Here is a 21082-nt window from a genome sequence, read left to right as displayed (position 1 = left end):
ATTTTGCTTTGTTGATTGCTAGATATTTTCATATTTCTTTAAATATTCTTGTGATTTATTCTGGAACTGTTATTTGGAAACAGTCTGCTTGCTTGCTTAAGCTTTGTTAGTAGAAGTAGCGCAGCGTTTAGTATCAAGCTAATTACTGAGGCAGTACCCCTGTAAGTACTCTACCTGGTGCCCCACTATGCTGGTGTGAACATAGACTATTCCTGGTCTGGGTGAGCTCTTAGGATTATTCTACCTGCTCCTTTCCAGTGGTTCTTTTCCCTGTTTTGGGTGGTTCTGCACACGCATGCACTCAGAATCCTCTGTGGATCTTTGTACAGTTTTTTCATTGCAATGTAGCTTTCTCCTCTCCACTGTTCTGCCCTGAGAATTCTAGCCATCTTAGCCTCTTTGAACTCTCAACTCTGTCCCCTCAATTCAAAGAGATGTGCAGACTCAACTTAGGATTTCTCCTCCTTGCATTGCAGCCTGGAAACTCTCTTATGGCAGCAAGTTGAGGCCATCTTAGGCCTCACTTTTTTTGTTTTCTGTGTTCTTGTGGAGGGTGGTAAGAAGTACTGCATATTGTTCATTGTCTGAAAACCATTGTTTCATATATTTTGTGTATGTGTGAAGTTTTTTAAGACAGGAAGGTAAATCCAATTCCTGTTACTCCATCTTGGCCAGGATACTTTAAAAAAAAAAATATGAAAAATTCCGTTTTTTGTTGAGGGTGGCCATTTAGGAAGCATTCTTAGTTATGAGACGTTAGTTACGTTACATGCTTAGGTATTCAGATCCAATTTTCAAGTTACCTATGTTCTTTTTTTTATTGGGGTTCTTTCCAAGGTTCTAATATTGAAAAATCTGTGAAAGACCTGCAGCGCTGCACAGTGTCTCTTGCACGGTACCGAGTTGTAGTTAAAGAAGAGATGGATGCTTCTATTAAGAAAATGAAACAAGCTTTTGCCGAATTGCAGAGCTGGTAAGTTAAGTTGCATTTTGTATCAGTAGCATGAAAATGATAAAGATGGTTAACCATTCACCAAGTTCTTTAATTCCGAATTCTTAACTTCTCTACACAGTGGAGGAAGACTTAAAAATCCTATGCTATGTTTTGCTTTCTGCTTCATTCTGTTTGTGGTCACAGTTTGAGAATGAGTCATAGAAGAAACTCATGCTTTAGGAATGGACCTAAGGTTAATATTGTTTGGAAAGGGACAAGTAATTATAGAGTAGGTCATGCTCCTTTACATTAGGGTCTGTCTTTTAAACCAGGAACCTGTAACCAATGACATGATGTTTTTTAACAAATCAATATGCCAGCAAATTTGGAAAACTCAGCAGTAGCAAAAGGACTGGAAAAGGTCAGTTTTCATTCCAATCCCAAAGAAAGGCAATGCCAAAGAATGTTCAAACTATGGCACAGTTGCATTCATTTCACATGCTAGCAAAGTAATGTTCATTATTCTCCAAGCTAGGCTTCAACAGTATGTGAACTAAGAACTTCCAGATATTCAAGCTGGATTTAGAAACGGCAGAAGAACCAAAGATCAAATTGCCAACCATCCACTGGATCATAGAAAATGCAAGAGAATTCCAGAAAAACATCTACTTCTGCTTCATTGACTAGGCTAAAGCCTTTGATTGTGTGGATCACAACAAACTGTGGAAACTTCTTAAAGAGATGGGAATCTCACCTGCCTGCCTCTCACCTGCCTCCTGAGAAACTTACATGCAGGTCAAGAAGCAACAGTTAGGACCAGACATAGAACAACAGACTGGTTCCAAATTGGGAAAGGAGTACATCAAGGCTGTATATCGTCACCCTGCTTATTTAACTTACATGCAGAGTACATCATTCGAAATGCCAGGCTGAATGAAGCACTAACTGGAACCAAGATTGCTGGGAGAAATATCAATAACCTCAGATAGGCAAATGATACCACCCTGATGGCAGAAAGTGAAGAGGAACTGAAGAACCTCTTGATGAAAGTGAAAGAAGAGAGTGAAAAAGTTGGCTTAAAACTCAACATTCAAAAAATTAAGATCTTGGCATCTGGTCCCATCACTTCATGGCAAATAGATGGGGTAACAGTGGAAAGAGTAACAGACTTTATTTTCTTGGGCTCCAAAATCACTGCAGTTGGTGACTGCAGCCATGAAATTAAAAGATGCTTGCTCCTTGGAAGAAAAACTGTGACAGACCTAGACAGTATATTAGAAAGCAGAGACATTACTTTGCCAACAAAGATCTGTATAGTCAAAGCTATGGTGTTCCTAGTAGTCATGTATGGATATGAGAGCTGGACCATAAAGAAGGCTGAGCATGAAAGAATCGATGCTTTTGAACTGTAGTGTTGGAGAAGACTCTTGAGAGTCCCTTGGACTGCACGGAGATCCAACCAGTCAATCCTAAAGGAAATCAGTCCTGAATATTCATTGGAAGGACTGATGCTGAAGCTCCAGTACTTTGGCCGCCTGATGCGAAGAGCCGACTCATTGGAAAAGACCCTGGTGCTGCGAAAGATTGAAGACAGGAGGAGAAGGGGATGACAGAGGATGAGATGGTCGGATGGCATCACTGACTCGATGGACATGAGTTTGAGCAAGCTCTGGGAGTTGGTGATGGACAGGGAAGCCTGGTGTACTACAGTCCATGGGGTCGCAAGGAGTCGGACACGACTGAGTGATTGAACAACAACAACATTAATACAAAGTAGAAAAGATGTCTTTGTTTTCCTCCCTCCTTTCATCCTTCCCAATGACCCCACTCTAGTGGTCTCTTCTGTGCCCTATTATTAATCATTGATTTATTTTAATTTTGTATTTTTTAAACTTGCTTTAAAAAATTCTCATATCTTAAAATGTATTAATATGTGTTCTGTAGGTGAAATAGGGTTTAGTAGCTAAAGAGGTTTGAAAAGACCTAAATTTTCTTTACTAATGGACTTCTTGATGCGTTAATGCTAATATGCATTGTGAATTTACAAGAGGGAGCTATGCTATGCTGTTTCTCAAATATATTTGATTATAGAATCTTTGGGAGGAGAAATATATTCTACTTTTCTTCTCAACCATTGAAGCTGTTTTAACTATTAGATATTAAAGGGGTAACTAACTTTTAAACCATAACTCTTTGGGGGAGATATTTTCATTTAATAATGAACATTTTTTTTTTTAAGGACCAAATTAAGTAACATGACAGGAAAACAAGCAGCTAGGTTGATATTTGGGGATATGAGACTGTCCATACTGCTTGTTTTTAACACTTTCAAGAATCTGAAATGTGAGAGGAAGTTTTCATGAACAGAGAGAACCTACACCACTCTTACTCCCAACCATCCATCCGTTTTCTTGATTGTCTGGGTGCTGTTCCCTGAGGTCATATTCAACCATGTCTCTGTTCACAAACTTAGTCTGGTACTTCATGCCACAGTGAACAAAAGACAGAGGGAGAGTGGGTAGCCTCAGTCCTCCTGTTTTGTGAAATTGGAGAAGGGAGTGAATTAACAGAAGTAGAATAAAGCCTCCAGAAAGTTTCTGACCTCTGCTTTTACCAAAGTGTAGAATGATCCATGAACCAAAAAGTACTTTAGAATAGATCATTCATCTGCTCATCTACCCATGGGTAGATGAATCCCAAGTTTGCCCTTTCAGGTTTTATAGCTAGAAATTTAATGTCAAATCTTCTGTTTTCTTATATACATTTTTACTCTAGCCAGATTACGTGTCTGAGAATTTAACATACACATTTCCTCTTTCATACGCTCCTTAATGCTGCTTTTCCAACCTAGTAATGCTGTCTTGTATCTTTGTACTTATCTAAATCCAACCAGTTCTCCCAAATTCACGTTAACTCTGACTTCCCCTGGTTTTTCTAGGTAACTGATTTCTCCTCTTTCTGACCCTCTGGGAGAAAGCCCCATACCCTCTACCCTGGATTATTATCATATCAGATATTATTGGTTTAAGAATAAAGAACTAAGAGTAGAACATCACAACTTTGCCTTGACAAGCCTCCAGTCTCCATGATTGTTTACTGACTACTTTAACCACAGGATCTGATTGCATTCAGAACCAGCCTGAACCCGGAAATACAGTTCCTGGAGAGAGACTTATGAGTCCTCGTTGACTTGGAACCCAGCCAGGGGGAGCCTCCTTTAATAAATGACAAATGAAGTGGTTTCCTGCCTAGAAACTGTGTATTTAGGATTGATTAGCAGGTGTAGCAACCAGGTCAATTTAACTTGAGGAAAGAGATTACCTGCACTTTCCTGCTAGTGTAAAGCCTTCTCTCTGGCTGATTGGGTCTTTAAACTGGCTTATTTCCATGCCCCTTGTAGTTGCTACTTCAAGATATAATTGGCAGGTGAGCTAACTCCCTTTGGCACTGAACCAGAGCTTGGAGTTAATGTCACTTAGGAAGCCATTTTTTGTGTTGCTTATAGTATAAAAGAAAAGAAAAGGGTTCTAACAAATTTGCAACAGTAAGATTGCATTACACCTGACCGGGCACTAGGGGAATTATACGGATAAGTGCTCTCACACTGGGGCCAAATGAAAGCTGACATTTACCTGTGGGGAGGTAAAAGCAGCGGCTTTCCAGGATGTAAAACGTCAAATCTGTCCTTATTGGTGATCCAGTAATAATCATCACTAGACCCAGGTTTACTTTTCTTGTTAATTAATAAAATCTCTGACACATTGTTGGAGCTCCTAGTTGACTTAAAGTCTGTTAGGGAGCAGGATATGAAGTGGAACTTGAAGCTAGAGTGTGTAAACTATTTTGAACGGTTGTCATTGTATGTGTCAGTGCAAAGGATACACACTCAGCCTGCCTTTTAAATAAAGTTTCTGTTTTATTGAAAGTCAAAAGGTACTTATTAAAAGGAGAAAAGTGGTAAGAAATTTGAGATTCTGCAACACATGAAGTCAATATAAGCCTGTGCTTAAGACTGAAGTTTTTCCTGGCTGATTCCTCATTCACCTTAGAAAAGTTACTTCCTTTGATTTGAGCTTCTCTTTTCTTCTTATATTAAACTATCACTAGTCTTAACAAATGCTTTTAGATCCTTAACTTTAAAGTTTATCTATAGAGATGCTGAAAATTCAGAAAATCATTTTAGGAACAAAAGCACTTTCAAAAATGTCTAAAAACCATAGAGATAAAGGAATAGGTTACTGTTATAATGTGTTATCAAAAAGGTACCTAGCACTCCTTAGTTTTAAATTATTCTTCAGTTTTTGCATGTTTAGTACATTAACATCTTATTTCTACTAGTATTTGGCCTCCATGGTTCTTGGTAGTCTTTGACTTAAAATTCTAATGAGTTTGAGTCCATTGTAGTGAAGTGGATGAACCTAGAGCCTGTTATACAGAGTAAAGTAAGTCAGAAAAGGAAAAATGTCACATATTAACATATATATATGAAATCTAGAGAAATGGTGCTGGTGAACCTATTTTCAGGGCAGGAATAGAAATGCAGATGGACAATACGGACTTGTGGAAACAGCAGGGGAAAGAGCGGGTGGGATGAATTGAGAGAGCAGTACTGACATATATACACTGTCACGTGTGAAGTAGATGGTCAGTGGGAAGCTGCTGTGTAGTACAGGGAGCTCAGCTCAGTGCTCTGTGATGACCTGCAGGGGTGGAATGGGGCTGGGTGGGAGGGAGGCTCAAGAAGGAGGAGATACATGTATACATATATCTGATTCACACTGTTGTACAGCAGAAACTAGCACAACATTGTAAAGCAATTATCCTCCAATTAAAAATAAATAAATTTAAAAGAATTCTATCTCTTTAACCATCTGAGAAAATGACTGAGTAGCATACAAAACAAACAGGTTCCTTTCCAAACATGTTCAATCATACTGTCCAATTTCTTCGTGCTGATTTCTGTCCTGTGAAGAGGGAGCCTTAATTTTTACTTTACAGTTAAAAGGAATTTGAGTCTTAGGTTAAGCTGTTTGCCTAACATGACATCATATTTAAGTTGCAGGCTCAATATTTGAATCTATGTATTCTGACTCCCAGTAACCTATGATCTTCATCCCACCCATCATCATTGGTGGCTCACTTCTGCACTAAAGCTGGAAGAGAGATTCTTGGTGCATGTCTCACACATGGGTTTGATTCCTAGTTCCCAGACCAGGAATCTAACTGTGCCCTCTGCAAATTGCTGCTATTTCTTTTTCCCAAAACATATTGTAGGATATCATCAAGTCATATGGTCCCTAGCATTACTTTAGAATTGAGATGCTCTTTGAGCCCAAATGTGTGTATCATACTCATAAAACCAGTGTTGGGAGTATGGAGTTTTATGAAGCACATGAAGTGTCATTAATTCTGCCAACAAAAGCTACTAAAAATTTTCTTTTTTTGGTCGTTTTATATGAGAAGGAGGAAGTGTCTTCAGAAAAATAAAGGTGTTTGCATTGACTGGGCTTTGCTTGGATTTCTGCTTTAGTGGAATTAGAATAAATAGGTTTTAGGTTTTCAGCAAATAAAATCAAGTATAAATGTTTTGTAAGAACATTGTTGAGTGGTTTAGAGTATAAACCCTTGAAATAATTAGTTGGCTCAACAGTTGCTAGAATTGTTTCTGTTATAACATTGTTTTCTAATGTGGCTGGGCCTTCCCAGGTGACACTAGTGGTAAAGAACCTGCCTACCAATGCAGGAGACTTAACAGACATGGGTTCCATCCCTGGGTCGGGAAGATCCCCTAGAGGAGGAAATGGCAACCTACTGCAGTATTCTTGCCTGGAGAATCCCATGGACAGAGGAGCCTGGCAGGCTGCAGTCCATGGGGTCGCAAAGAGTCGGACACAAAGAAAGCGACTGAACACGCACTAATGCAACAGTCATAAACAAATGATAGTTAATAGTTTTTTGGAACCAAGAAATTACTGAAGGTAATAGTATAATCAGTAAGCTACATGCTAAAAATATTAATTGAAGGGCCTGCTTTAAATGATGGACATATAATGTATCTTACAGATATGAATGGTGATGCTACAGGGACAACTATTTTGACCAAGTAAATTACACAAAAAGCTTTAGAGTAAGTTGAGGAAATGGGAAGATTGTAAAAAAAAGTCTTGGTAAGGAGGGAAGGAAATACAGAACATTCAGACATTTACCAGTCTTTTTCCTTAACAGTGACAGGACATCTAAAACCATCCTTTGTGATCAAAGACAGGAAATTCTGTGTGCTGTATAAGGCCCAGGCTTAATAAGACCTCGTGTCTTTCTAAACAGAGTCCCAATGATATTTAGCAGAATTTCATTAGTGGTTTCTGAGTCTAGTGTATCAGATGCTCATCATGGTGTGTTTCCATTCAGGAAATTCGCAGAACAGTTGCAAGCTTAGTACCCTCATGTCCTGAGTGAGCAAGGTAACAACAGAAAGTCTGGTGGTGTGAATGAGCTTCTCATCACTCTGAAAGTACTCATTGCTCATAGTTATGGCATCTAAAAAACTGTTACCTCAAACCACAGGTACTTTTGAATCTCTCGGCCACAGATTCCTACTGGCACCACCACAGCTTAGGAACAGATGGAAAACTTTAGCTAAAGTTTCTTCATTGTCAGAAAGTTATATTACATTAAATTACTACTTTTAATTGTGAAAATTGCCTCTGCTCTTTCTCTTATGCTTAGCCACTTTCCACTTCTGAACTCTTCTCACTTTCTCTGTTGATTTTGTGATGCACATGTTTCCACAGCTTAAACTTTCAGAATACAGAAAAGCTGAAGGGGTAGTACAGTGATCAATGTCTTTGCCATGTGTGTGTGTTTTGGTAGAACCATTTGGAAGTTGCAGGCATCATGACGTGCCATCCCTAAATGCTTTAGCATTAATTACCTAAAACATAGTCATTCATCTATACAACTGTAGTACATTATGTGATATACTTTTAAGAAAGTTCTTACAGTGTTTGTGTTGGTCTCAGCCTACTTTGGTGATGCCATCAGCTAGTAGTGCCTGAGGGCACTCACCTGGGCCTTGTACTACTTGTGGCCCCCACCCCATAAATCAGTGTTGGGGCAGACAGGCCCTTGTGGCTCTAATGATTGCTACATGCACCTCAGCAACAACCATCAGGGGATTTGGAAAAACAAAGTTTATTATTCACAAGTCCTGGAGGGTGCATGGCATGCCTAGGAGAGGATGAACCTTGAGTCATGCCTTTATTGGGGTCCAGGATGGGGTGCCTTGAGTTTTGTGGGTTCATTCTTTATTAGTGAATCTAAAACGTAAGAGCAAGAATTAAAGTGTGGGAAGGAAAAGTCCCGGTCACTCAAGTGGTCAGTTATGTAGCTCACCCAGGACCTTCTAAGAGGATGGCCTGGCCTGGCCCTTTCTCTTGTTGTATAGCTTATTTATTTGAGATGATTATCTTTGAAGTGAATGTCAGCAACCAAAAGCTTAATGTCAGGCACTTAAATTATTATCAGAAAAACTAATTGTCAGGTACTTACACTACATGTAATTTAACATTTATTCATTTTTCTATTTTAAAGACTTGTAAAAATTTTAATGAAAAATTGCAGAGATTCATCAGGCTTCTCTCTGAGAAAATATCCCAACAGTTAGTCCATAGATTCCTCTGTTTAATGCTTGGCTGACATCACAGAACCTTTCAGTAGATGTTATGAATAGATAGTAACATGACAGACAACAAACAAAAAGAAATAAAAGTCCTTATTGCTTTTCAGTGTTTTTTGGCATGGAAAGGTAAGCTTATTTTTTTTATTGGAATGGTCATATGACCCGTGGCAGAGGAAATGACAACCCACTGCAGTATGCTTGCCTGTAAACTCCCCTGGACAGAGGAGCCTGGCAGGCTACAGTCCGTAGGGTCACTAAGAGTCAAGACACGACTGAGCACTCACGCCGTCATATGATTCCCCACACACTGAACTGTGGATTTCTAATGATCACCAGTGAGTGATTCAAGAAACAAAGCTTGTGTAAAGGGATGCTAACCATTCTTGCAGGAAATAGAAGTGCCGTCCTGATGTGCTAGCTCATAGTGACACTAAAAAGTCTTAATGATGATGGTACTGTTTTTCCTTGCTGAGAGTGTCCTGTGACACTCTGCTGTCTCATAATAAAGATTGTAAGCTGCAGAAAGCTTACTTGTTTGCTAAGCTCTTTTAATAAATATTTTACAAGCTTTGTCAGTTAAATTTGTCATCTGACAGACAGTGTCTGCATCTTAAGGTGATTCAGCAGTAGAGGAGAGGTGATAATACTGAACTCGAGGCCTGGCAGCTCCTGTCTCAGATGTACTTTTGTTTTGCTTTTTAGGTATTCCAAATGCTGCTAGAGTGCTTGGAGCAAAATGTTTGCCAAGGTTTGGGAAATGCTTTCTTAGCAAAAGTGTTGCTACCTCACAATAGTTGTATCTTCTCTCTGGTCTGGCACTTTGGAATTAATATGCCGACCAAATTTGTTACAAGTCTGTGTATTAACATCATGCATAATGATTATCAAACCTGTTCTTTATCACTTCACTACAAAGGATTTTACTCCTTGAGAAAATGTCCCTGCCTTATACTTTTTAAAATATCTCACTCTAAAAGCAGGAATAGAAGGAACATACCTCAACATAATAAAAGCTATATATGACAGACCCACAGCAAACATTATCCTCAATGGTGAAAAATTGAAAGCATTTCCCCTAAAATCAGGAACAAGACAAGGGTGCCCACTCTCACCACTACTATTCAACATAGTTTTGGAAGTTTTGGCCACAGCAATCAGGGCAGAGAAAGAAATAAAAGGAATCCAGATAGGTAAAGAAGTGAAACTCTCACTGTTTGCAGATGACATGATCCTCTACATAGAAAACCCAAAAGACTCTACCAGAAAATTACTAGAGCTAATCAATGAATATAGTAAAGTTGCAGGATATAAAATTAACACACAGAAATCCCTTGCATTCCTATACACTAACAATGAGAAAACAGAAAGAGAAATTAAGGGAACAATACCATTCACCATTGCAACAAAAAGAATGAAATACTTAGGAGTATATCTACCTAAAGAAACAAAAGACCTATACTTAGAAAACTATAAAACACTGATGAAAGAAATCAAAGAGGACACAAATAGATGGAGAAATATACCGTGTTTATGGATTGGAAGAATCAATATTGTGAAAATGAGTATACTACCCAAAACAATCTATAGATTCAATGCAATCCCTATCAAGCTACCAATGGTATTCTTCATAGAACTAGAACAAATAATTTCACAACTTGTATGGAAATACAAAAAACCTCGACTAGCCAAAGCAATCTTGAGAAAGAAGAATGGAACTGGAGGAATCAACCTGCCTGACTTCAGACTCTACTACAAAGCCACAGTCATCAAGACAGTATGGTACTGGCACAAAGACAGAAATATAGATCAATGGAACAAAATAGAAAGCCCAGAGATAAATCCACGTACCTACGGACACCTTATCTTCGACAAAGGAGGCAAGAATATACAATGGAAAAAAGACAACCTCTTTAACAAGTGGTGCTGGGAAAACTGGTCAACCACTTGTAAAAGAATGAAACTAGAACACTTTCTAACACCATACACAAAAATAAACTCAAAATGGATTAAAGATCTAAATGTAAGACCAGAAACTATAAAACTCCTAGGGGAGAACATAGGCAAAACACTCTCCGACATAAATCACAGCAGAATCCTCTATGACCCACCTCCCAGAATATTGGAAATAAAAGCAAAAATAAACAAATGGGACCTAATGAAACTTGAAAGCTTTTACACAACAAAGGAAACTATAAGCAAGGTGAAAAGACAGCCTTCAGAATGGGAGAAAATAATAGCAAACAAAGCAACAGACAAAGAATTAATCTCAAAAATATACAAGTAACTACTGCAGCTCAATTCCAGAAAAATAAATGACCCAATCAAAAAATGGGCCAAAGAACTAAACAGACATTTCTCCAAAGAAGACATACAGATGGCTGACAAACACATGAAAAGATGCTCAACATCACCCATTATCAGAGAAATGCAAATCAAAACCTCAATGAGGTACCATTACACACCAGTCAGAATGGCTGCTATTCAAAAGTCTACAAGCAATAAATGCTGGAGAGGGTGTGGAGAAAAGGGAACCCTCTTACACTGTTGGTGGGAATGCAAACTAGTACAGCCGCTATGGAGAACAGTGTGGAGATTCCTTAAAAAACTGGAAACAGAACTGCCATATGACCCAGCAATCCCACTCTTGGGCATACACACCGAGGAAACCAGATCTGAAAGAGATACGTATACCCCAATGTTCATCGCAGCACTGTTTATAATAGCCAGGACATGGAAGCAACCTAGATGCCCATCAGCAGACGAATGGATAAGGAAGCTATGGTACATATACACTATGGAATATTACTCTGCCATTAAAAATAATTCATTTGAATCAGTTCTAATGAAATGGGTGAAACTGGAGCCCATTATACAGAGTGAAGTAAGCCAGAAAGATAAAGACCAATACAGTATACTAACACATATATATGGAATTTTAAAAGATGGTAACAATAACCCTATATGCAAAACAGAAAAAGAGACACTGATGTACAGAACAGACTTTTAAACTCTGTGGGAGAAGGCGAGGGTGGGATGTTCTGAGAAAATAGCATTGAAACAAGTATACTATCAAGGGTGAAACAGATCACCAGCCCAGGCTGGATGCATGAGACAAGTGCTCAGGGCTGGTGCACTGGGAAGACCCAGAGGGATAGGATGGAGAGGGAGGCAGGAGCGGGGATCGGGATGGGGAACACATGTAAATCCATGGCTGATTCATGTCAATGTATGGCGAAAACCACTACAATATTGTAAAGTAAGTAGCCTCCAACTAATAAAAATAAATGGAAAAAAAAAGAGTGCATAAAATATCTCACTCTGTAGTCTCCATATTAACTACTTTGTGCTAACATAACAACATATAGAACTAAATTGAGTTGGGTTTTTTTTTTTCTGTGTGTATGTGTATATATATGCGTGTGTGTATATATATATGCATGTGTGTGATTAGTTTTACAACCAGAAACAAGAAAAGAATTTTTATTAACTCTGTAGTTATACACCCATTCAAAAGGAGAAATTAGAATGAATTTCAACTATGAAGAGAGTTGGAACATTTTATGTTTGTACAGATAGTAAAGCTTTAGTTCTTTTTTTTTTTTTTTTTTTTTTTTGCCAAAATTGATGTGGTAAGGAAAATTATTTGTATCCAGAGGTTTAATACTAGGGCAACCTATTATCTCTTAATATGTTCTTTGAAGATGGTGGGCTCTTTTATAAGGACGTGGAAAAGCTTTCCCATGCTTACAAACCATTTACATTTATAGTTGGGGAAAATTCTAATTGCCTGTTTAATGTTCTTTTTTGGTAAAAAGCCTTCCAGAAACCTTTGATTCCATCTTTTCTGGATTGCTATTAAACGTTTACCCAAAAATAGCACCAGTATATGTGTCTTTTGACTACTCTGCATTCTAAAGACTAAAGTGCTGGTGGACTTGGTAAGCAACTGTGCTAAAATGTTGAAGATCTATAAATCCTAATTGTGGTTAAATGTATTGGGCCCTAGCAGGGGTATTGCTTGGTAAAAATTCATTAGAAGCAAAACTGACCAATTTTATAGACCAGAATATAAAATAAAATATATGCACATATGTAGAAATATGTAATTTTCATGAGGACTTGTGCTTTAGCACAACTTACCAAAAAATGTTTTGTAGTTTGCTACTGCCATCTACTGGTTCTCAACTCTTAAATGTCTAGCTACTGGCTTACTGTAATATGTATCAGTAGAAATAAAAGGGAATTAGATTTCTGTATTGAAATCTTTAAAATAGTCTTTGCTGAGGGCAAGATAAGATTTTCATGTGGTATATATGTGCTTATTTTGTAGTATGCTTTCAGGGAACAAACGCATAAGTCTTTCTCCACTATTAACAGCGTGTCATTTTTCTGTTTGAGTTTCTGATCCAACATTCTTTCCCTTTGTCATCCCTTCCTAGTTTAATGGATCGGGAAGTGGCGTTGCTTGCCGAAATGGACAAAGTGAAAGCTGAAGCAAGTAAGATTGATCTTTATTAAAAGTATTAGCAGTTAGTAAGTACCTGCCTCTCAATCCCCATAACAAAAGCTCAATGTAAATGCCACACTAAGAGTTTGTATTTAGTTAAACAGTCTTGAGCAATTGTACTGTGCTGGCATAGGAATGCTTTCAGGTGAAACAACTTTATAATAGCCTGTTTATCAATATTTCCAAATTTTAATATTTTGAATATAGATTTCAGTGTCTACATCATGGTATCTGCCACCTCAGCACCAGCTAAGGAAAATCAGTTATCTTGCAGGTGCCTGGGTTTTATTTTGTTTTTACCTTCAGTGACTGAATAATTCCTTTGGGTTTTTTCCTACTTGGGAAAAAACCTTTGGCATAATCAGAGACTACCAGGTTGCCTACAATTAATATATATATCCCTGTCATTACCTCTGCAGAACTTTGTATTCTCAGTTTGTTGAAACTTCACTCAGTGTCTGTTATCCTTGGCTGAGGGTTCAGGATACCCATGACTAGGACTCTGAAAGATTACTAAAACAGTTGCTGGAAGAATAGTCTAAGTTGAATAATTTGTGGGATTTTGTACAGAAGAACCCAGATAAGCTGTTTTTGTCATTTCTGTTAAGGGTTAGGTTAAACATAGACAGCTGTGTGAAAAGAAGAGAATGTCAACTGCACTTTGTACAACGGCATTGATTTAGGGCTTTTCAGCAGTTTTTACCTTCGTGCATTAAATGACAGATTTGTAATTAGGAAGGTTGTTTCTTTTAACCTGCTCTCAAACTGTTGAGAATGAATATAGGTTGAGAGGACTCACAGTTAAATCATTTGTGTCTGTGGTCTTGGGTCAGAGGAGGCAGCTTTGAAGCACTGAGTTGAGTTCAGTTTTGATCCATTTTAACAAAGTGTTGGATATGTAGCAGAGATGCCATCCATTGTTTTTCAGAGGTGAGATTTCACTTAAATTTAGTGGTATATCCTGAAATTTCTAGTGACAGTCTCAGTCCATTCTTGTAGTGATGTATTCTCTTTTTGAAGGTGAAGTTTCAGAGAGGAAAAAAGACATAGTCCTTACTGTTGAGAAGAAGGTGCTTTTTAAAATATATCTTTAAAAAAAAATAAAAATAAAAAAATAAAATATATCTTTTATAGAAAAATTTTAGCATATTTCAAATAGAGAGGCTAATATAATTACCTGCACCCCCGCCCAGCACCCAGCCTTAACCAACTATCAATTCATGGCCAGTCTTTTAGTATCAAATTCAGAGCTACAGAGTTTTGCTCAAATTCATCAATTTTATATCAGTATCTTCTTGCTCCCATGCTAAAAATCCTAGTTCTCAATGACACTAATGTAATTACTCTTTTACCAATAATATCAAATTTCTTTTTTATGTATTATAGTTTTATTAGTTATATATTCATAGTACTTCACAGTTTAGGGTTTTACACACTCATTCATATCTGATCTTAACATCAACCTTATGGGAGATTTAGGTTTTCTGAGTTCTTAATTTTTTTCATTTCATAAATGAAAAAACTAGTTCCTTGGAAAAATGTGACTTGTCCAAGATCATATACTTAGGGTCTCTGAATTATATGCTATGTGTAGAAATCTGTACTTGACACATTTCTCCATCTTGAGATTTGTAATTTTATCTTAGAATCCTAGAATGCTGAAGCTGAGAGAAAGTGAATTTGATACAAATGACAAATAGATTTTATCTTGGGAGCCAGACCAATAAATCGTTTGTATTTGTTGGGCCTTTGTGTTGAGAAATTTTTGTATGCATGTTCCTAATTTATTGCAAAAGTGTGCCCTTATTGATTAACCTGACATGGGTATGGGCAGCCCATCCATATTTGTGGCAAATCAGACTGAGTAAACCTGCTATAAGACATTCCAGCTCTCTAACATCGGATGTAGCTCTTTAAAAATTCTGTTTTTTTTCTAACCTAAATTTGGCTAATTTCTCAGTAGGTTACAGGATTCTGTGCATAACAGTTAGGAATTGAGTGTAACTGCATGCCACGGAATGGCCTAAATAAATGTGAGGTTCTTTTTCTGTCGTGAAATGAAAGGCCCAGAAGTAAGCAGTCCAGGGCTGTGGGGCATCTCCAAAATGATATGAGGGACCCAGGCTCCTCTCTTCTTCTCCCCAGCCAACCTTACAGGGTGTTTGTCCTCTGTAGTCCCTGGCTCTTTACTCTGAGAGACTCCTTATTGTCTGTTATCTTTTGTGGCCATACCTGATTTATGTACCTCGGTGCAAACTGAAGATGATGCTTTTTTTTTTTTTTTTTAAGATGATGCTTTTTTAAAAGCAGTAAACAGACTTCCCTGGCAGTCCAGTGGTTAAGACTTCAAGTTTCTACTTCAGGGGGCTCAGGTTCCATCCCTGGTCAGGTAACTAAGATCCACAGTGCGGCCGAAAAACATTTTTTTCTAATTAAAATGTTTAAAAAGTTATTCTACAAAAAAAAAGGCTGTGAACAATCTAAATATGCATCATTAGAGAACTTGAGTATTGTGCTATTCCGTATATGCAGAGAGTATATTAGGGAAATATACATGAAAAATTGTTGTCAGTGGTTTCTCCCAGGGAGGGGAACACAGAGTCAAGTGGAAGTTTTAATTTATTTGTTTGGCTCTACCTGGTCTTAGTTGCAGCATGCAGGATCTGTAGTTGCAGTGTGTGAACTCTTAGTTGAATCTTGTGGGATCTAGTCCCTGACCAGGGACCAGACCCATGCCCTCTGCATTGAGAGTGCAGAGTGTTAACCACTGGACCACCAGGAAAGTCCCAGTGTACATGCTTCTTAATAAATTTTTTTTAATTGGGAAGAGGAGAAAGAAAAATGACAAATGATTTGTGAGTCTTTATGAGTCATAAGAAGTGTTTACCATATTAACTGCCTTCGGAGTTCCTCAAGAAGGTGAAAACTGGACCTTTGGTATTTTCACTTTCTGGGTGGGTGGGCAGCTAAGCCTTTGGCAGTGCAAGTACATACTGCAAGGCCTGTATTTCCAGTCCTTCTTTGTCCTATTTAGCAGACCCTAAGAGTCATGCTCCCTTTCCCTCTACAGTGGAAATTTTGCTTAGCCGTCAAAAGAAAGCCGAACTTCTAAAGAAAATGACTGATGTGGCTGTTCGGATGTCAGAAGAGCAGTTGGTCGAGCTCAGAGCTGATATCAAGGTAAAACTTCCTTCTCTTTTCTGCCTTTCTTCTTACCCTCAGGGACTAAAGTAACAAATCTCCATAATTCATGGTGATATCTAATATATTGAATTCATGACCCCAAACCTGGCCCTTTTCCAAGTTCTCTTGCTCTGTAAGTGGTACTGTCATCTGCCCAGTGTCCAAAGTGGAAACCTTAGGAAGTTTCTCCTTTTCCCACATTTAAATCTATCAGCAGACCCTATCCATTTGACCTTCTGCACAATCTCAGATCTGACCTTTTCTCTTTGTCTCCACCACCACCATTATGATCAAGCTACTGTGATCTCTTGCTTTGACTTCTGTAGTAGCCTCTTAACTGATTCCAGTTTTCCACTTGGCCACCACCTTGCCCTCCTCACCTGTTCATCACACTTCAGACCCTGCTTCAGACTTCCCATTACTTTCAGAATAGGCTCTAATGCTTAACAGCCTGTAGGGCTCCGTATGGTCTGGCTCTACTGCCGTCCTTTGCACATTGTCCCCCTTGTTCCCAGTGCTTCAGCTGTGCTAGCTCTCCTTTCCACAGGCATACCTGTTCCCTCCTGTCAGGGCTGTTGCACATGCTTTCCCATCTGCCCAGAACATTCTTTTCCCTCCTTTCTCCCCCACTCCCCCCCAACCCCCTACCCCCCACCATTCCAGCTCACATCTCATTCCTGATCTCCTCATCCTTTCTGGCTTTCCTGTCACATCCCCTCTTTGTGCCTTCCTAGCACACTTATAATTGTATGTGTAGTTGAGTAATCTGTCTTCCTCACTTGATAGGCACTACTGTGTCTCCAGGGCCCTGGCATAGTGCCTTGACACCTAGTAGGTGTTCAGTAGACATTTAAATAGTTGGTTGGTCAATTCTGATTTTATAAGAGAAAAATGAGCAGTTTGAGATGTTGGTTATATTGTAATCTGTCTATAAAGATTACTTGGATTCAATACTCAGACGTTTTAAATTCTTATGTAAAGAACAGTATTTCTGAGACTAAGATGGGAACCCAAGAGAGGCTAGGTTAATCATGGGTAGTTGTAGACACCAGCATTCTTATTAATTGTTTCTCAACTGTGAGCTGTATGAACCAGGGGAGTTGGCCTTCTCTGCTCCCAAGACCTAACTCTGCTCTTTCTGTAGTGTGAAATTTACTGCCATATTCAAGAGGAATACTTGCTGGGGAGGTTTTATAACAGCCTTTGGAAAATAAAAGCATAGACGGAAGATCATCTGAGACCTTACAGGCATCCTGGTTACTATACTGACCTGGTGTTTCATGCAAACCTATATGTGTTATCCCCTCGCCCCTTCCCCTTAGACTATACTGGGGAGAAATAGTGAAGCCAACAATGTAAGTTTTAAAGTACCATTTTCTGATTAACAAGGCTATTTTGCTAAATTTTATAGAGAGTCTTCCTCGTATTGATGCCAGTCAGTCTCATTCAGCTATCTGGGAGAAGCCGGAAACCCCTTTGGAATTAGATAAGAATTCTGGCTTTCATAGGCTTCATCTGTTCCCCTTCCCACGTGGTTGAAGAGCTGCTAGAAATATTTCTGCAGGCTGACTAAGGATCTGTTTCTCCACGTTTTCAGTGTACTGAAGTGGGTGCTATGCAATTTAAATGTCTTATTTCCAGATCATTTTATTTCCGTCATTCCTGTTATGTCTTTGGCTCAGCAAACCCTAGAATTTGCTTCAGAATTAATCTCAGACTGATATTACATGTCTGAAGGCTTTGTTATAGAGATTCATGAGCTTTCCTGAGCCACAATATACTCTGAAGCTTTAGGACTTCAAGGCCAAAAACTAATTGTTATTCCTTCTCTCCCAGTTATTGCTTCTAGGCGCATCCCAAGGATTGTGATTCATTTGATTCTACCCCTTGAAAATCCATAGTGGAATTAGGACACCCCCAGACAAAGTACTGCTCTGAGTAGTTCAGTTCTCCCAAATTGTATCTAGGTCTTTAACTTTTCTTTCTTATTCTCTTTTTCAACTGAAAAACTGATTCCAGGCTACGTTAGAAATTGTTTATTGAAATAGACCCCAGAAGCACTTTATTCCTGACATTTTTCTAGTCCCACTATTTCTATAGTATAGTTAGTTTTTGACCCAAGAGGTTGGTTATTTCTCGGCTCAGTCTGCTTAAAAGGATTAAATTACTTGCAGCAGAAACTCTTCTGATTTGCAAAGCTGACTTTTCACATGAATGATTTTCCAACTCAAGAAATTGTTCCTATTTCAAGGGCTAACAAATCCTACTTTGTATAAAGAGGTGCAGTGGGTTTCCTAAGGAAGTTTCTATTAAAGAACACCAAACCATTTATTTAAATGGAATCATTGTTGTAACTGTGGACATTTTTGCTGCCTCTGCCTGTGTATATAGTGGAGCAGTGTGGAGAGTAGCCAACAGTGGAGAGAAAGATGGCCCTCCATTGTGAGTTCCTTCTCCTTCCTTCAGTTTCTCTTGATTTACACCTAATGACCATCATACAGCATTTCATAAAGCTCCCAAATGGACTTATCTTTGGACTCTTAAAGAAAATGGCTGGATTTTGTCAGCCACCCAGCATTGGTAATATATGACCACTTAGTGAAATTTGAAGCACAAAAAGAAATCAGTTGAAAGTAATCCTGTTCATCTGTTTATGGTTGGTTTAGTCATTAAGTCATGTCTGACTCTTGTGACCCCGTGGACTGTAACAGCCTTCCAGGCTCCTCTGTCCATGGAATTCTCCAGGCAAGAATACTGGAATGGGTTGCCATTTCCTTCTCCAGGGCATCTTCCTGGCCCAGGAATTGAAGCCAGCTCTCCTACATTGCATAGCAAGCTAGAAATCCCATACATTGTTTGTCTCATCTGGAGGTTTGTCTTTGTCTTTTCTCCAGCACTTTGTTAGTGAACGTAAATATGATGAGGATCTGGGACGAGTGGCCCGATTCACCTGTGATGTAGAGACCCTGAAGAAGAATATTGATTCATTTGGACAAGGTGAGATGGTGAGAGATGCAGGGTGCTGGAGACGATGAGGAGACCACCACCCTCTCCAAACTAGAGACTGAAGTGCTAACTGGCTTCTCCCCTGATTCTCCCTCCCTCTTGGGTTTTGGTTTGCTTGCTTGCTTTTATGAAAAGGGACTCAGAGACACTTAACAAGTCAGTGAACACAGATGCTTTGAGCTCTGAGGATGGGCATTTCCCAGCTCCCTAAATCTGTGCTGGTTTTTTCATTTTCTGCTGAGCTGCGAGGTGTTTGGCTACAGTGTAAAGAGCATGTGCACTGGAGTCAGACCAGGTTTGAATCCCTGTGTCTATACTCTGTATGCTGCCCTCAGCTTACTCCTCTCCAAAATGGAGGTAACACTACCTGCTCGGCCTGGCACATAACCGGGATGGTGGGGGGCGAGGAGGCGGGAACAGAGATGCCTCTAAGATGAGCGCTTGTAAGTGATGCATCAGTCAGACCCAGAGAACCTGAGCTCAGCTCTTCTGTTCTTTAAGTCTCGGCGTAAAAGTGAAATAAATGTTGGACTTAGGGCAGGGATTGTGAACTCAACATTAGCCCAGGCTTAAAACCAAGGAAAAAAATCTAGGGACTACTTTTAAACCATTGAATTCTGACAAAACTTGAAAATGTTAATATTTTTCAACTAGACTGATATTTTGAATTTGGAGTTAACGTTTGCAGAAAGAACCTTAGGAAGATAGATATTTGTTGTGAAGACTAGTTCTGTTCGTACGTAACTCATCTTGCATCATTCAAATGTTTAAAAAAGAATTTAGCTTTTCATTTAACTTTTTCTTTCTTTGCGAAGTCAGTGCTTTAGAATGTTCCTTGCATAGGAAACTGAACATATGGCTCATACTATTGTTCCTAGGCTTAGTCAGCCACTGGAGCCAAAGCCAGGCGTTGAGGTGGTAGGAACGCCAAGAAATCATTAGTTGGTGGGGGGATGGGCCACTCTGATGGATTGTTACAAAGCCGTGGGGATTTGGAAGGAGTGGAGGAAGAGGGCAGAAGGGAGGTTTTCCTTCCTGTTACCTCCTTAAAAGCTTAGCTTTACAAATACTCAGACAGTTCTTTATCCTAAATTGCTCATTGTGGAATGGAGAAACAGGGAGAACATTACCAGTCATGCTTTTCTATCACGTGACCACATCTTTCTCATATTTCTGTCTCAGTATCCCATCCAAAGAACAGCTATTCCACCCGATCTCGATGTAGCTCGGTTACATCTATGTCTTTGAGTAACCCGTGTGATACCTCTGCTGCTGCTGCTTCCACCTGTGCCTCTGCTCCCAGCCTTACAAGTGCTAACAAGAAAAACTCAGCACCAGGGGAGACTCCTACAACCACAGCAAACTCCGGTGGCCGATCCTACCAGCCTCATCGAGAGGTAACCTAGCTTCCACACTGAGCAGGTTAGGCAGAAAAGCTTTTAAACCAGGTTGTCACAGTTTAAATGCTGACAACTCAGTACATGACCCGCTTCTCTTTATGCCCCTTCCACACCTATCTTGAATCCCTCTGGCCTCAGTTAGTTCCAGAGAAAGGGTTTGGTGTGTATGTTCCAGTTCACCAGCCAGTTTAGATTTCCCGTTGCCAGGACTACTGACTTTCTGATGTTGGCAGTGATCCTCGCTGTCGTAGGCAGTAGTCTTGCCTGGTAATTGGTCACACTGGGAGTCGTGCACCCATCTGGAGGTGGAAAGCACCACAGTGGTAGGTTCGCCAGAATGCGACTGAAGCAGCAGCTCCCTGGAAGCCCAGGGA

At 39.3% G+C, this 21082-nt stretch overlaps 2 protein-coding genes across 3 annotated transcripts in view; both read left to right on the top strand.

Annotated features, from left to right (window-relative positions):
* The window catches only part of LOC122682197 (tubulin alpha-1C chain-like), a 1110822-nt gene that overhangs the window by 219590 nt on the left and 870150 nt on the right, over positions 1–21082 (top strand). The gene's annotated exons all lie outside the window — the stretch shown is intronic.
* Positions 1–21082, top strand: part of SPATS2 (spermatogenesis associated serine rich 2) — a 148294-nt gene that overhangs the window by 124642 nt on the left and 2570 nt on the right. For both annotated transcript variants that reach the window (XM_043884925.1, XM_043884932.1), the window contains 5 exons: positions 838–973; positions 13052–13110; positions 16190–16299; positions 19197–19299; positions 20491–20705. In XM_043884925.1, coding sequence (XP_043740860.1) covers positions 838–973; positions 13052–13110; positions 16190–16299; positions 19197–19299; positions 20491–20705 — 623 coding nt within the window. The remainder of the gene's footprint in view (positions 1–837; positions 974–13051; positions 13111–16189; positions 16300–19196; positions 19300–20490; positions 20706–21082) is intronic.

Source organism: Cervus elaphus, chromosome 3 (genome assembly GCF_910594005.1).
Source record: "Cervus elaphus chromosome 3, mCerEla1.1, whole genome shotgun sequence".
In the NCBI taxonomy this organism is placed as follows: Eukaryota; Metazoa; Chordata; class Mammalia; order Artiodactyla; family Cervidae; genus Cervus; species Cervus elaphus.
The sequence above is the reverse complement of the archived record's forward strand: the minus strand, read 5'-3'. Positions and strand labels throughout refer to the sequence as shown.